Here is a 13,359-nt window from a genome sequence, read left to right on the forward strand (position 1 = left end):
CAGGAGGGGCCTATCCACACCCTCTTTTCACAGTAGTGCCTACCCCCAACTCATCAGTCTTTCCTAAGCAGACCTTTCCTCGGTAGCGCTGTACTAGCCATCTAGTACTCCATATCACATTACCCCAACATTTAGCAGGAAAACAACAGACTTTGCTTCTTTCCATTTCTGTAAGTCGGAAATTTACGTGGCTCATGGACTCATGAAGTTGCAGGGGGACGGGGCTGATCATGTGATGGCAGCTGGAAGGTTTGACTCTGGCTGGAGGATCCCCTTGGAAGAGGCTCATTTACACACTGATAGCAAGAGCTTTGGGGTCCTCACTGAGTGGACCTCTACCTAGGGCTGCTTGAGTGTCCTCATAACATGGTTACTGGCTTCCCTCAAAAGTAAGCAAAGTAGAAGTCACAATATCTTTTAGGACCTAGCCTTGGAAGTCACACAGGGTCATTTCTACGATATGCTCTTACTTAGGAAAGTCAGCTCTGTTTAATGTGGGAGGGACTTTGTAAGGGCATGAATGGGGTGTCTTTGGGGACCATTTGGGAAATGGGCCACCACTAGCATTTGTTGTTTGTCCCTGATTTTCCAGGTTTAGCACTGAAAGTCTTGTATCCCAGGAAACCTCTCCATCATTTGCAAACCAGGATAGTCAGTCCCATTATAGGTTAGTCATCCACCTCCAGACTACAAGCTCCATGGGAACAGGGACTCCTTTCCTTGCTGTGTACCCCAAAGCTAGAACAGTGCTGGCACATAAATTGTTCAGTATTTGTTAAACAAACCTTTTGTAGTGCAAGTTAAGTCTGGTGCTGATTTCATTCTAGAAAACTTGATTTTTAGATTACAAAATCTTTTAAAATAGCTGAGTCCTCTGGACAGATATCCATCTTAAGAAATGTAATTTGTTCAACAGGGATAAGCAAAATAATGTATATTTTCAAGCTTCTCTAAAATTAAAGCAGAGAATGGTTATATTAAGTAAAGAACTTCTGTTTTCTCTTTCCAATTATCGTTCACATATGGTTCTTCAAGCATCTGTTCCTTCTTCAGGTCATTATTTCCTCCCTACCTCCTCCCATCCATTTCCATGACCCATTTCAGCATCTTTGAACTCTCCACGGGTTCTTTCCTTTTCCTCTTCAAAGGGACATTGTTTTCTCCACCTTGTTAAATTTCCCATGGGCTGCAATTCTACTGTAGTCTCCTTGGAGAGCCTTCTCTTTCCTCTTAGTCTACCATACAGCACATAGAGATAATCACACTAATTCCTCTCAGCCATGTTTCCTCTTGTGTCACTCCTTGTGTTCAAGAATGGTTACCTGTTGCCCATAGAAGAAGTTTAAATTCCTTTGCCTGGTTTTCAGTATCTCCTATCACCGCTCACCCATGCTCCCTATCTCCAGGAACATGGGTGTTTTTTTCAGACTACCAAGCAATTCTCCAACACCAGCTGGGTGTCCTCAAATTCAACTCAGTTCCGACACTTTCTACCTGGAGTTAAAGTCAGATCCCACAGGTTAAATGCTCAGTCCCACAAGACTGGCCCCATTTCAGAAGGCAATGCCAAGTCCAGGTTTTTACCTGTGCTTCTCACTGGCTATAAATCAGAGGTTTCCATGACCCCCTACTCGGGTTTGAGTAATTTACTAGAGCAGCTCACAGAAATCTGGAAACTCATTTACTTACTAGATTACCAGTTTATTACAAGGCTATTAAAAGATGTAAATGAACGGCCCAATGAACAGACACATAAGGTGAGGTCAGGAAGTTCCCAAACAAGAGATTCTCTCCCTCTGGAGTTTTGGTTGTGACACCCTCTCTGCTAGGCTACCTAAGGGCTTTGCAAAAGTCACCTCATCAACATAACAAAAGACACCTTTATGACTCTCATCACTTAAGACCTTCCAAGGGTTTTAGGAGCTCCATGCCCAGAATGGGACAAAGACCAAATATCTGTATTTTATTATAAATCACAATATCTCATATATAATATCCTACTGGTTCTAAATTAAAACATCTGTCTTCAAGGGGATTTTTTCTGCTTTGTTAAGGATGGTAACAAATACACAACTAATAGAATAAAGATGGGGTCAAGTAAGATGAAATACAAAGAAAGGGGCACTGGGTATTTAGAACAGAAAAATGGCATCAGCTAGGGAGATGAGAAAAGTTTTCATTAAGGAGTTGACAGTTCAGATGGGTGGGTCCTGAGAGAGAGGGGACAATAAGGACTTCATCTGCAAGTGGAAAACTGGGCCGGTGCACCTAGAAGAGAAAATAAGGGACATATTTAGGAAGACAACAAGTCTAGTTTTCTTGAGGCAAAAGATAGGGGAAAGAAGTCTAGGAAGTTTTAAGGTACCACTGGGTAAAGGGTTGAATTCTAGAGTTTGCTGTTCATTTTTCAGTTGGTGAACAGTAGGGACTCCAAGAGTGTTTCAGTTTTTATGGGCATGAGGAATAGAACTGGACCTCGAATAGATCCAGCAGCAGTATCTGTAATTGATTGGAGAAATACCAGAAAGGAGCAGGTCTATAGCCAGTAGGTCCTTGGTAAATGCAAGCCCTTTGGCCAAGAGACCTTTGAGTTAAATTTCTCCATGGCATATCTAGGGTTTTAAGTTAATGTGTCTAAACTCTGCTGATAATACTATCAAGAATTTTTATTACCAAATCAATCATTCTTCCAAAGAATTTAAACTGAGTCTGCCCATGAAAAAAGTTTAGCTTTGAAAATACTGGAAATTAGAATTCCTTCTGGATACTGTGACAGAGCTCTTAAAAACTAATTCACTTACCAAATTATTGAAGTTACTCTACACACTGTAAAAGTGACAGTACCCACGATGATGTTCTTTTTCAGCTTGGATGACACTGGGATGGTGATCTTTGATAATTACAAAATTTAAGACAGGGTCTTCCCTGGTGGCGCAGTGGTTGAGAGTCCGCCTGCCGATGCAGGGGACACGGGTTCATGCCCCGGTCCGGGAAGATCCCACATGCTGCGGAGCGGCTGGGCCCGTGAGCCATGGCCGCTGAGCCTGCACGTCGGGAGCCTGTGCTCCACAATGGAGAGGCCACAACAGTGAGAAGCCCCGTACCGCAAAAAAAAAAAAAAAATTTAAGACAAAAACTAAGGTCACCTTCAAGTCAGTTGATACTACTGTCCACATTCCTGTATTGCAGTGGCAACTTGATTTTTAAAGGGAAAAGTATGAAGGTGATTGGATTAGTTGAGGTTAACTTATAGGGGGTAATAAATATAGAATATAAAACATATATTTATTAAATTATAACTTCTATGACTTCTGTGTTCATAAAAATGTTAAGTAAAGCATTATGATTTTTAAAAAACAATTTAAAAACATTTTACTACCTCAGTTTTTGGATATCTAGATATGCAAAGTTTTCTTAAATTAACAAGGGATTGAAATGTATAGCAAAATCTGGTTATTGCAGCATTTAAAACAGTTTGGATCAGCTGATTTGTGGATTCTTTGAAAAAATTAATCTAAGTCAAATAAAATCAATTTTTAATATTTAGTGAAATTCTGTTAAACTATTACAAACATGATCATTCTTTATTTATTTATTTATTTATTTATTTTTGGCTGCATTGGGTCTCGTTGCTGCACGCGGGCTTTCTCTAGTTGTGGCGAGCAGGGGCTACTCTTCATTGCGGTGCGCGGGCTTCTCATTGCGGTGGCTTCTGTTGTGGAGCATGGGCTCTAGGCGCGTGGGCTTCAGTAGTTGTGGCTCTCGGGTTCTAGAGCGCAGGCTCAGTAGTTGTGGCTCACAGGCTTTGTTGCTCCGCGGCATATGGGATCTTCCTGGACCAGGGCTCGAACCCGTGTCCCCTGCATTGGCAGGTGGATTCTTAACCACTGCGCCACCAGGGAAGCCCATAAATATGATCGTTCTTAATGTATTTTTAAAAAATGAAAACTATTAGGTAGTGTGACATATTAGAAAGAGAATAGGCTTTGGGGTCAAACTGGCTTTTCCTCTTAGTAGTTGTGTGACTTCGGACAATTTATTTGACCCCATCCTTCTAAGAAAAGCTCTTAATACCACTTAATTGTAGTCATGAGGATTACACAGGACCCTAGCTGTAACTGAGTGTTTTCTACGTATTAGACCAAGGATTGGCAAACTTTTCCTATAAAAGGATAGTGAATATACTAGGCTTTGTAGGCCTATGGTGTCATCACGACTATTCAACTTTTCTGTTTTAGCATAAAAGGATGCATAGACAGTACATAAATGAGTGTGGCCCTCTTCTAATAAAACATTCTTTATGGGTGCTGAATTTTGAATTTCATGTATTTCTCATATGTCATAAAATAGTCTTCTGGGTTTTTTGGAACTATTTTAAAATATTTATATATATATTTTAAATTTATTTATTTTTGGCTGCATTGGGTCTTCGTTGCTACGAGCGGGCTTTCTCTAGTTGCAGCCAGAGGGGGCTACTCTTCGTTGCGGGGCACGGGCTTCTTACTGCAGCGACTTCTCTTGTTGTGGAGCATGTGCTCTAGGCGCACGGGCTTCAGTAGTTGTGGCATGTGGGCTGAGTTGCTCTGCAGCATGTGGGATCTTCCCAGACCAGGGCTCGAACCCATGTACCCTGCATTCGCAGGCAGATTCTTAACCACTGTGCCACCAGGGAAGTCCAGAAAAAGAAAATTATATTTTTAAATATTCCATAAAAACAGGGGAGAGGCCAGATTTGGCCCATGGGTGGTAGTTTGCCAACCCCAGTCTTAGACATTTAATCCTTATAACATACTATGAGGCAGGTGCTTTATCTTAATTTTATAGGTGAAGGAAACAAGTACAGGTGTTAGGTGACTTTCAGTCCCGCAGCCAGGATGTGTTAGAACCATTCACAATGACTAATGTAGAACCTTACACATGTTTCAGAGTCAAATGAAATAACAGACAATTTGGCAACACTGTCTATCCTCTTCTTCTACAGGATTTATTGGATTATAAGGCCAATATCATGCTAGGCCCATTAAAAGAACTTTAGAGTCTGTTTTGTAAGCAGGTTCTTGTTGATTGACTTTTCTTTAATGTTCAAAAAGATGGCTTAGCTGAAATAGGAAAAAGATCACTATCTTGGTTTTATACAGCTTTTTTCCCCCCGAAAATGCTCCAGACATTTTTCTTTTTTCATTCATTCTCAAAACATCCCTGTGTGAGAGGATAGGAATTAGCTTCCTAATTTTATGTTTGGGGAAACTGAGGTGGTGGTTTGAGATGCTATGCGACTTGACATTGTGTCTTAGGGTCATAATGTTAACATCAGAACCCAGACCTCATAATTCTGACATCCCATCCTACCTTAAATGCTTCAGTGGAAAAGGAGGAATAATATGCAAAAATATAGTTCAGAGACTGTGTCTTCATTGTGATACATGTGACCTGTGACACATGTAGTTTAGGAAGGGTAGTAGTTTAGGAAGGGTTTTCAAAATAATTTCTTATCTCATAACTAACATAGCCAGAGCAGTATAAGGAACTACATCAACCTAAGGTATAAACAGAAAAGGAAAACTTTTAAATCGCTTTTTTCTTAAATGTAGATTTGCTTCTGGCCTAAAATCAGTAGTATGCTGGCACTCGCCACTTTTAAAAAGGAATAAAGTCGCACTTATTTCAGATATAAGAGTGAGATGCCAAAATACGTTGAGGATGTTTGCCACTTGCCAAACCTCATAAAAGTTTCTTTTCCTGACATTCTACTAAATTGGGGAGGGAGCAGTTTTAAAAAATCACTTCTGAGGATTTTTAGGGTAGATAAAAAGTAAAGGTGTTCAGAATGAGAATATAAATATTGCTTTAAGCCTGGATTGACCTTCCAAAACAAGCATGAACTTCAGCCCTGCTTTATTGCTTCAGATCAAAATGCATGATCAGTGTATGCTTTTCCCACTGTATGGTTTTGCTCAGTATTTCCTACAGGAAGTGAACAAAACATCTTTCTACAGCTCCTCTACAATTAAGAAATATCCATGCTTCACATTTTAATGACTGCATAAATTCTCATGGTAAGGAATCTGTAGTTTCCCACTGTACTGAATCAATCACAGGGTTTATTGTTAGTACATCTTAAAGCCAGAAACAGGACTATATATAATGTTCCCCCCACCCTATCCCCCGCCAAACACACACACACACACACACACACACACACAGAAAACGAAACCCCTTGACATCCCTATGTTTGATAGTATTAAGAGTGCCATTATTACATTGTGTAAATTTATAGCCACATATATTCTGGAACAAATACTACTGAAGTGCATGTGTGGTTATAATCCTACTGCCCACAGAGAGCTGGTATGTCTCCACCATAGGGCTGTAACACATTTTTCTACCCTAACAACCTCCCCAAACCCCTTTTAACTTATAGTTTATAACATCTGATTCTGGCTTTACTGTTCATGCCATCAAATCGTGAGTTTATCTCCTTGTAAGCTTGTCCAGTGACTTGTAACACATTCTTTAATTACTTAAGTTATTTAACTTCTCGTTTTCCCCTCAATGAAGAAACTGAAAAGACCTTTAAACTTTGACTTCATGGCCAAGAATATTTTTTAAGTGAAGAAACATACACATAAAAAAAAATAAACCTGGTAACAAACTATTTTATAAATACGTGACTGTATTTTTCTTCATGTCCAGAAACTCTTACTGAAATAGAATTCAGGTATATTCCTTGCAAACCCACACAGTTCATACATCTAACACCAGTTTTTCATCTGTACCGAAACGGGCAAGATAATGAAGGCACAGGCTCAATTTGTATCAGTAAAGGACTCAAACACAGTCAAGAGGCACTAATGACACAGAAGCATCGTCAATCACGAAAAGCAAGTGTTCAGAGTCTGCAGTAACTTCTCTCCCTTTAATATTTGGCAAAATTCAGTCTAGATATTTTAATACCTCAGAAAGAAAAAATAAATAAGAGATGCTACATTAAAATGTCAGATGACCTATCATTACTCTTTAGACATATAAGGGAAGGGATAAAGTAAAGGGAGGGGACCACAGATTTCCTATATTCTTGGATTATCCTTCCTTTCTGGGGGGCTCAGATGTCTGTGTGCATCTGTCAGAATGCCAGCTGTACCTGAAGATTGAAGAGATGGTTGGTAGTTGCTGACATGGTCCCTCAACACTATTAAAAGTTTCTATATTAAAAGTTTCTATCACAAAAACAAAATTAGCTTGATTTCTTCTCTTTAGTCCTTTGTTAAACAGCTAAGTGAAATGTGGTTATTTAAAAGTGATCTAAAAAGTTTAAAATAAAGGAAAAATATATTCTAGCTTCCTAAGAAGAAACAGATTACAGATTTAGACTTGTATGGCAAATAAATACACTTGAAAACCAAGCAAGTTTCTCTCCTGTAGGAGAGTCAGACTACAAACAGTTCTCATTTCTCTAAGGCTGATGACCACATCGCTCATAGAACATACCAGCAACTAGTTTCACAATTTTAAGAGACTTTTTCCATAATATGAAAGATGAGGTTTAACCTAGTTCTGAGCAGGCAGAATAGATCTGTACTCACAACATCCCTATCACAAATATATGACAATTGAACAACAAAGCACAGCCCGATCGCTGCTTACATCGAAACCACCGTCTACATGATATCTAATTACTTGCTTTCGATGGGTTAATACCACCTGCTGCAAGACTAGAGCTGGCAGTCAATGGAGCACGCCATTTACAAGGAAGCCTAAAGTCTACAACTGCAAAAATAACATGGAAATGTACTAGCCCATCCAACGTAGTTAAATATATTTTCAAAATTGTTCCTAGGAAATGAATTTTAATAGTATCTTCCAAGTCTTTCAACCAAAGTGACCTTGATCATTTTTGTCTTTTTACATCAAAATCTATCAAAAAATTTTGACTGTTTCCAAGTATTAGGAACAGAGGGGCCAATATAGCATGTTTCACAATTAACTGTTAATATTTCAGCGAGTTACAGTAAACTGTTTTTGCATGCTTGAAAAAATAATTGTGAAGAAAAAATACGGAATACTAATGGGAGGACCTCAATAATTGGGTGTTTTCATTTTGCTTTAAAAACAACCTCTAATATTCAACTCTGACAATGCAGTAAATATATATACATATATATAAAGTTCATTTCCATGCGCATTACATAAAAATAACTATGAGAAATATCAATCTATCAGTGTCAGCTGATATATATCCAATTAACTCACTGCAGAAGGGAAAAAAAAAGGCCAAAAAAAATCTAAAGTAATCAGTAAAGCTCACAGTTTGAAAAGTTTTTTTTTTCCTTTTTTTTCTTTTTTTGCTTATTTGAATTTTTTTGGTAGTTTATCTGTGCTCTGTCGTACAAGCTGATTCCCAGACTAATGGCCTCCGAGTAGATTTGAAAGAAAGCCTGAAGACTTCTTATTTTGCGGTGCTTCTGCTTCCTGGTCTTGTGAAAGCCCCAATTCACTCTCAATTTGGTCGAGCTCTGACTGGTCCAGTAGTTCAAAATCATCCCCTTCCTCCATGTCTGTGTCCTCCCCTGGGCTGGGAGCAGCCTGAGACAGTGCTTGCTGCATGCCTGCTAACTGGTCTTTGACGGCGGCAGTCACCGCAGCGGTGATGACGTCCCCAGCCAGGTTGCTCATCAGGTGGAAGGTTTGGTCACCGCTCAGAGGAAGGGTGAGACCAGCCACTGACTGCCTCTCTGAGCTGGGTCTGGGACCACGGTCCAACTGCTCCTTTCTTCTCTTGAGCTCAGTGGGCAAGCCAAGGCTTAATTCATCTTCATCGTTCGTTCCTGTGCCATTTTCTAGAGATGGAAAATCTGAAAGGTCTCGAGAGAAAACTTCCTCACTAGGTCGGTCAAGATCTGTGAAATGTAGAACAGAAGTTCATGCTTAAGCACCATAATAAATTTTTTTTTATGATTCAACTTCTAAGTTATAAAGTAGTAATTGATAAACCTTTACTATCTCAGATATACAAAAAATAGAAAGTCAAAGGTTTATAAGACCCTGTAATAAACCATAATAAATTTGAAATCAGAGAATTGTCTAAAAGATCCCTGCTTTTAATTGGAATCCTCTGAATCACTCTGGCATTCATCTAGCCTCCCATCAGACCCCCCCAAGTCTGGGACACTCTCTCCACAAGTACACACAAACACTACATGTCCCCCGATGGCCTTAGCTTTCCTCTTAAACACAAAAAGTGTGTAATGACTTACTATTCAGCCTGTCTTAATGTCAGCTTGGGGCTCTGACTAGAGTTTAAACGTTCACCAAAATTTCATCCTGCTCCTGGGGAGGGGATTAGCTTAAGCCAATGTGGATATGTATAATCCAAAATAAAAAATATTTCAATTGGACGTTTTCATAGATTTGGGTCCAGCAGATGGTGACTATTATCCAGCCTTTGCATTTTCATTCATGGAGATCTGTTTGAGTATCTGTAACTGTGTTTGTTTAAAGCAATGAGTTAAAAAAAGCTGCTGTTCCTTCTATGCCATATTCAACCTAAGAGCTTATGGAAACATTTAGCTTTCCATGAATATAGCTGAAATTAACCATACCGTTTTAGCAAAATATAGGTCCTGAATATATACAGGAACGCTTTAAGATTTGGGACATTTGAAAGCAATGTCAGGTTAGTAGGCAGACAGTGATTTCATTGTTTTTCACTTTTCACAGAAAATCTTTCAGTAACTCTTTGGAATCTTCAAGTTAATTAATGAAAGTTTTCTACATGGGTTCGATTATTGTTGCTCCCTTTGTTGTGTAAATCTGAGATAGGATGCTTAAGAACAAAGGGTTTGTTTTACTGGTCTTGTAGGTATGTACAGCTTGTAGAGGCTTGAGAGGACTTCAGTGACCCTCTTGTTCTAATGCACTTTAAAGATGAGGAGATTAAGATCCACAGAAATCATGTCACCTGTTCAAGGTCATACAATAAAGTTAATGACAAAAGCAAGGCTACACTTGGGTCTCCCAATCTCCAAACCTGTATTTTTTCAACACTACACAGCCTTCTTCCTTCCTCTAGAAAAAGAAAGTGTGATCTTGCTTATAAAGACACATATAAAATAATTAATTCATAATCCTCCATTATAACCTGCTTATATTTTCAGTATATTGTTAAAATGACTTGAAATAATCCAATGAGACTAGCAAAAGTTATTGCACAAGACTTGTCTCAAATTTCATTTTAAATTGTACTTAACCTAATTATAAAAGATAAGAAAGCTTTTTTTTTTTTTTTTTTTAACTAACTTGGAAGAAAAACAAGTTAGTTAAAAAAAAAAAATAGTATATGAGAAACCCTGGAATCAGCTTTGGATTTGGGAAACTTGCCCCCCATGCTTCAGTCCCTCTTAATAAGGACTAGCCCTGGATATATGGGATTAGCTTCTCTCCTCCCCCGTCCCATTACTGCTATAAACAATGCCACCAGATATTCCAGAAGTTAAGTTTTTTCATTGTCAATTGTTTGTTTTCAAAATAAAGGCAGATTTGGACATTGATTAGCTTAGATGTTTTTCTCATACTCTTCAAAAAAATAGCTTTTGAGATATAATTCATATACTATAAAACTTACCCTTTTAAAGTATATGATTAAGTGTTTTTAATATATTCACAAAGCTGTTCAACATCACCACCATCTAATTCTAGAACATTCTCATCATCCCAAAAGAAACATATTAATTACCAGTCACCCACCATTCCCTCTTCCCCCAGCCGCTGGCAGCCGCTAACCTATTTTCCTTCTGCATGGATTTGCCTATTCTGGACATTTCATAGAAATGGAGTTACCCAAGGTGTGGACTTGTGTGTCTGGCTTCCCCCACTTTAGCATAATGTGTTTAAGGTTCATCCATGTTGTAGCAAACGTGAGTACTTCATTTTTATAGCCAAGTGAGATTCCATTGTGTAGATGTACCACACCTTGTTTATCCAGTCAGCAGTTGACAGATTAAATACCTTTGCACGCACTCATAATTATAAAAATCAGAGCATCTAGGAGTGTGAGCATACCGTCAGAAGTGTCCGTCTGTGGAGTGTATCCTTCTGAGAGGTTGAAGGTCCCATTGTCAGTCCAGGAGACCTCGGACACATCTGTGTCAGACACAGACAACTCTTTGGCGGCAACGGTCAGGCTAATCTGTGTTAATATAAATACCAGTGACACATTTCAAACTTCTGTGGGGAATCTTTTGAAACATTTTCCTTTCGATATTGTTCAGTCATCTTAGAGAAACAGGAGGAGTCTATTAAGAATATCATTCCAGTTTTGGTACATTTAGATAAATTTACAGTCAAACCACACAGGAACAAATTGAAAACTAAACAAAAAATACCTTAGGACAGAGAGCTGAAAAGTCTAATTCACTGTCATCTTTGTGACTTTTTTCCTTATCTGCTTCTGTTGGGAAAAAATTTGGAAGCTTTCAGTTTCCTGGCCAGCTTAGACAGCGTGTATTTTACCCATTAGATATCCTTATCCCACCTCCCTCATATTCTCCAACGCCTCCACGTAATTAAATGTTTGCACATAACAAGGTCCACGTATTTGCAACTGTTTGGTTTCCGAGGGAAATGGTCCATATCAGTGGTCCTCATAGTGTGGCCCCTGGACTTTTAGAAAGGCAAATCCCCAGGCCCTCCCCTAGACCAGCTGAATCAGAAACTCTGGGGTATGGGCCCCGCAATCTAAGCTTTAATAAGCTCTTCAGACAATTCCGATGCTCCCTGTAGTTTGAGAATCTGTAAGGTCACAAGCCAAGTTAAAAAGTGAAAAAGGAGCACATTAGTCTTCCCCCTATTTTCTTTTCCTTCCCGTTCTACTGGCCCCCTCTACTGGCTCCCACACACAGCCCTACCTGTGTCATTTGTTATTTGCAACCGTCCACTCCCAAAGAAAACGACTTAGAGAAAATAAATAGTAAGTAGCAAATACAGAAGTGTTGAAGCCTTTTCTCTCTCCCCTGACAATTTGGATTAAAAAGGCGATTTGTTGTATGTTTGAGAAAAGCATAAAAGCCTAAAATAGGAAAAAGCTATGTTACTTTGGGGGGATTTGCTTCTGTAATAATATGTGGTGAAAGGCTAAAACATCCTGAAATATATTAAAGGTGATTTCATAATAGCCAGCTGATGTCTCATCTCATGCGTGGAATCTAAAATTCAAACGTTACCTACCAGCTCTCTCACGTTTCTTCTGGTTAATATATTCTCTGATTCCAAAATCTAGTTTCAGCAGAAATGACTTGATTTTGTTGTATATTTTTTGTCCAATATCATTACACTTAAAAAATGGACACAGAAATGCACATAGTACTGCAAGATAAGGAGGAAGAGAGTTTAAGGAAAGTGACCTTACTTTCCAAAGGCTACATCTCAGCATGTCACAAAATTATTTCAGTTCCCTTACGGACAAATTGGGTTTTTTTTTTTCTTAAGGAAGCGCCTCTGTGAAATAAGTCCATAGTTTTTATTCTTCCCCCTGTAATGAAACCATTTTCTCCTATATACACACAACCCAACAGTCATGGTTTTCAAAGACTTGCAATTAGATAACTCCATCCCTTCAATCCTCTTACCCTCAAAATTTATACAAAGGTTACGTGCTTTCCCGACAACAGTCCTGGATTAAAATATCAACTCTATTTATAATTTGTTAAATGATCATTTCTCCATAGAAACGTTGTTAACTATCTGTTAGCCTCTCGTCAGTAATACTGGGATAATAACCTCATCTCCTGGGGTTGCTGGGAAGGATAAGTGAGATAACTACAGACCATCTGAATAATGCCTTGCCCGTATTAGACTCGCTTTCCCTGGTTCTCTTCTCCTTTCCCTCCTAAACAAGGCAGATCAAAGGGCTGATATTCCACAGGGGTTCTACTTGGGAGAATGGATGTGAGCTCTGACCATTGGCCCTTTGTGTGAGGCATTAGGAATACAAAAGGAAATGAAGATCAACGCAGGAAAGGCGTTGTATTCCCTACTGTTTATTTCTCTGCTGTTGTCAGGACACGTGCCCATTTACCTTTTAAATAGGAGTTGCAAACTCAAATATCTCTAGAAGACAAGGAGGTATCTGTAAATGTTAAAGGCTGGTGCGAGAAAACTAGGGAAATACGAGGGTTGGTTGGGTGGAGAGCGACTGCCCCATCTAAAGGTGGCAGGGCCAGATCTTTATATTTTTGAGGAGAAGCAGGAAATCGAAACTTTTTTTACAGCACTTTTGAGTTACAATTGACATACAATAAATTGCACATATTTTAAGTGTACAATTTGATGTTTTGACATATGCATACAACTAAGAAACTGTCA

General features: G+C 38.9%; 1 protein-coding gene across 2 annotated transcripts in view; it reads right to left on the minus strand.

Moving 5' to 3' along the window:
• Positions 1-6,653: 6,653 nt before the first annotated feature.
• Positions 6,654-13,359, minus strand: part of RETREG1 (reticulophagy regulator 1) — a 123,925-nt gene continuing 117,219 nt past the window's right edge. For both annotated transcript variants that reach the window (XM_022581419.3, XM_022581421.3), the window contains 4 exons: positions 12,223-12,360; positions 11,382-11,446; positions 11,059-11,185; positions 6,654-8,897 (listed from right to left, as the gene is read on the minus strand). In XM_022581419.3, coding sequence (XP_022437127.2) covers positions 8,404-8,897; positions 11,059-11,185; positions 11,382-11,446; positions 12,223-12,360 — 824 coding nt within the window. In that variant the 3' untranslated portion in view covers positions 6,654-8,403. The remainder of the gene's footprint in view (positions 8,898-11,058; positions 11,186-11,381; positions 11,447-12,222; positions 12,361-13,359) is intronic.

The sequence above is a fragment of the Delphinapterus leucas genome, chromosome 3 (assembly GCF_059928025.1).
Source record: "Delphinapterus leucas isolate spDelLeu-1000000601 "Yukka" chromosome 3, BTC_Dleu_Yukka2, whole genome shotgun sequence".
Taxonomy (NCBI): Eukaryota; Metazoa; Chordata; class Mammalia; order Artiodactyla; family Monodontidae; genus Delphinapterus; species Delphinapterus leucas.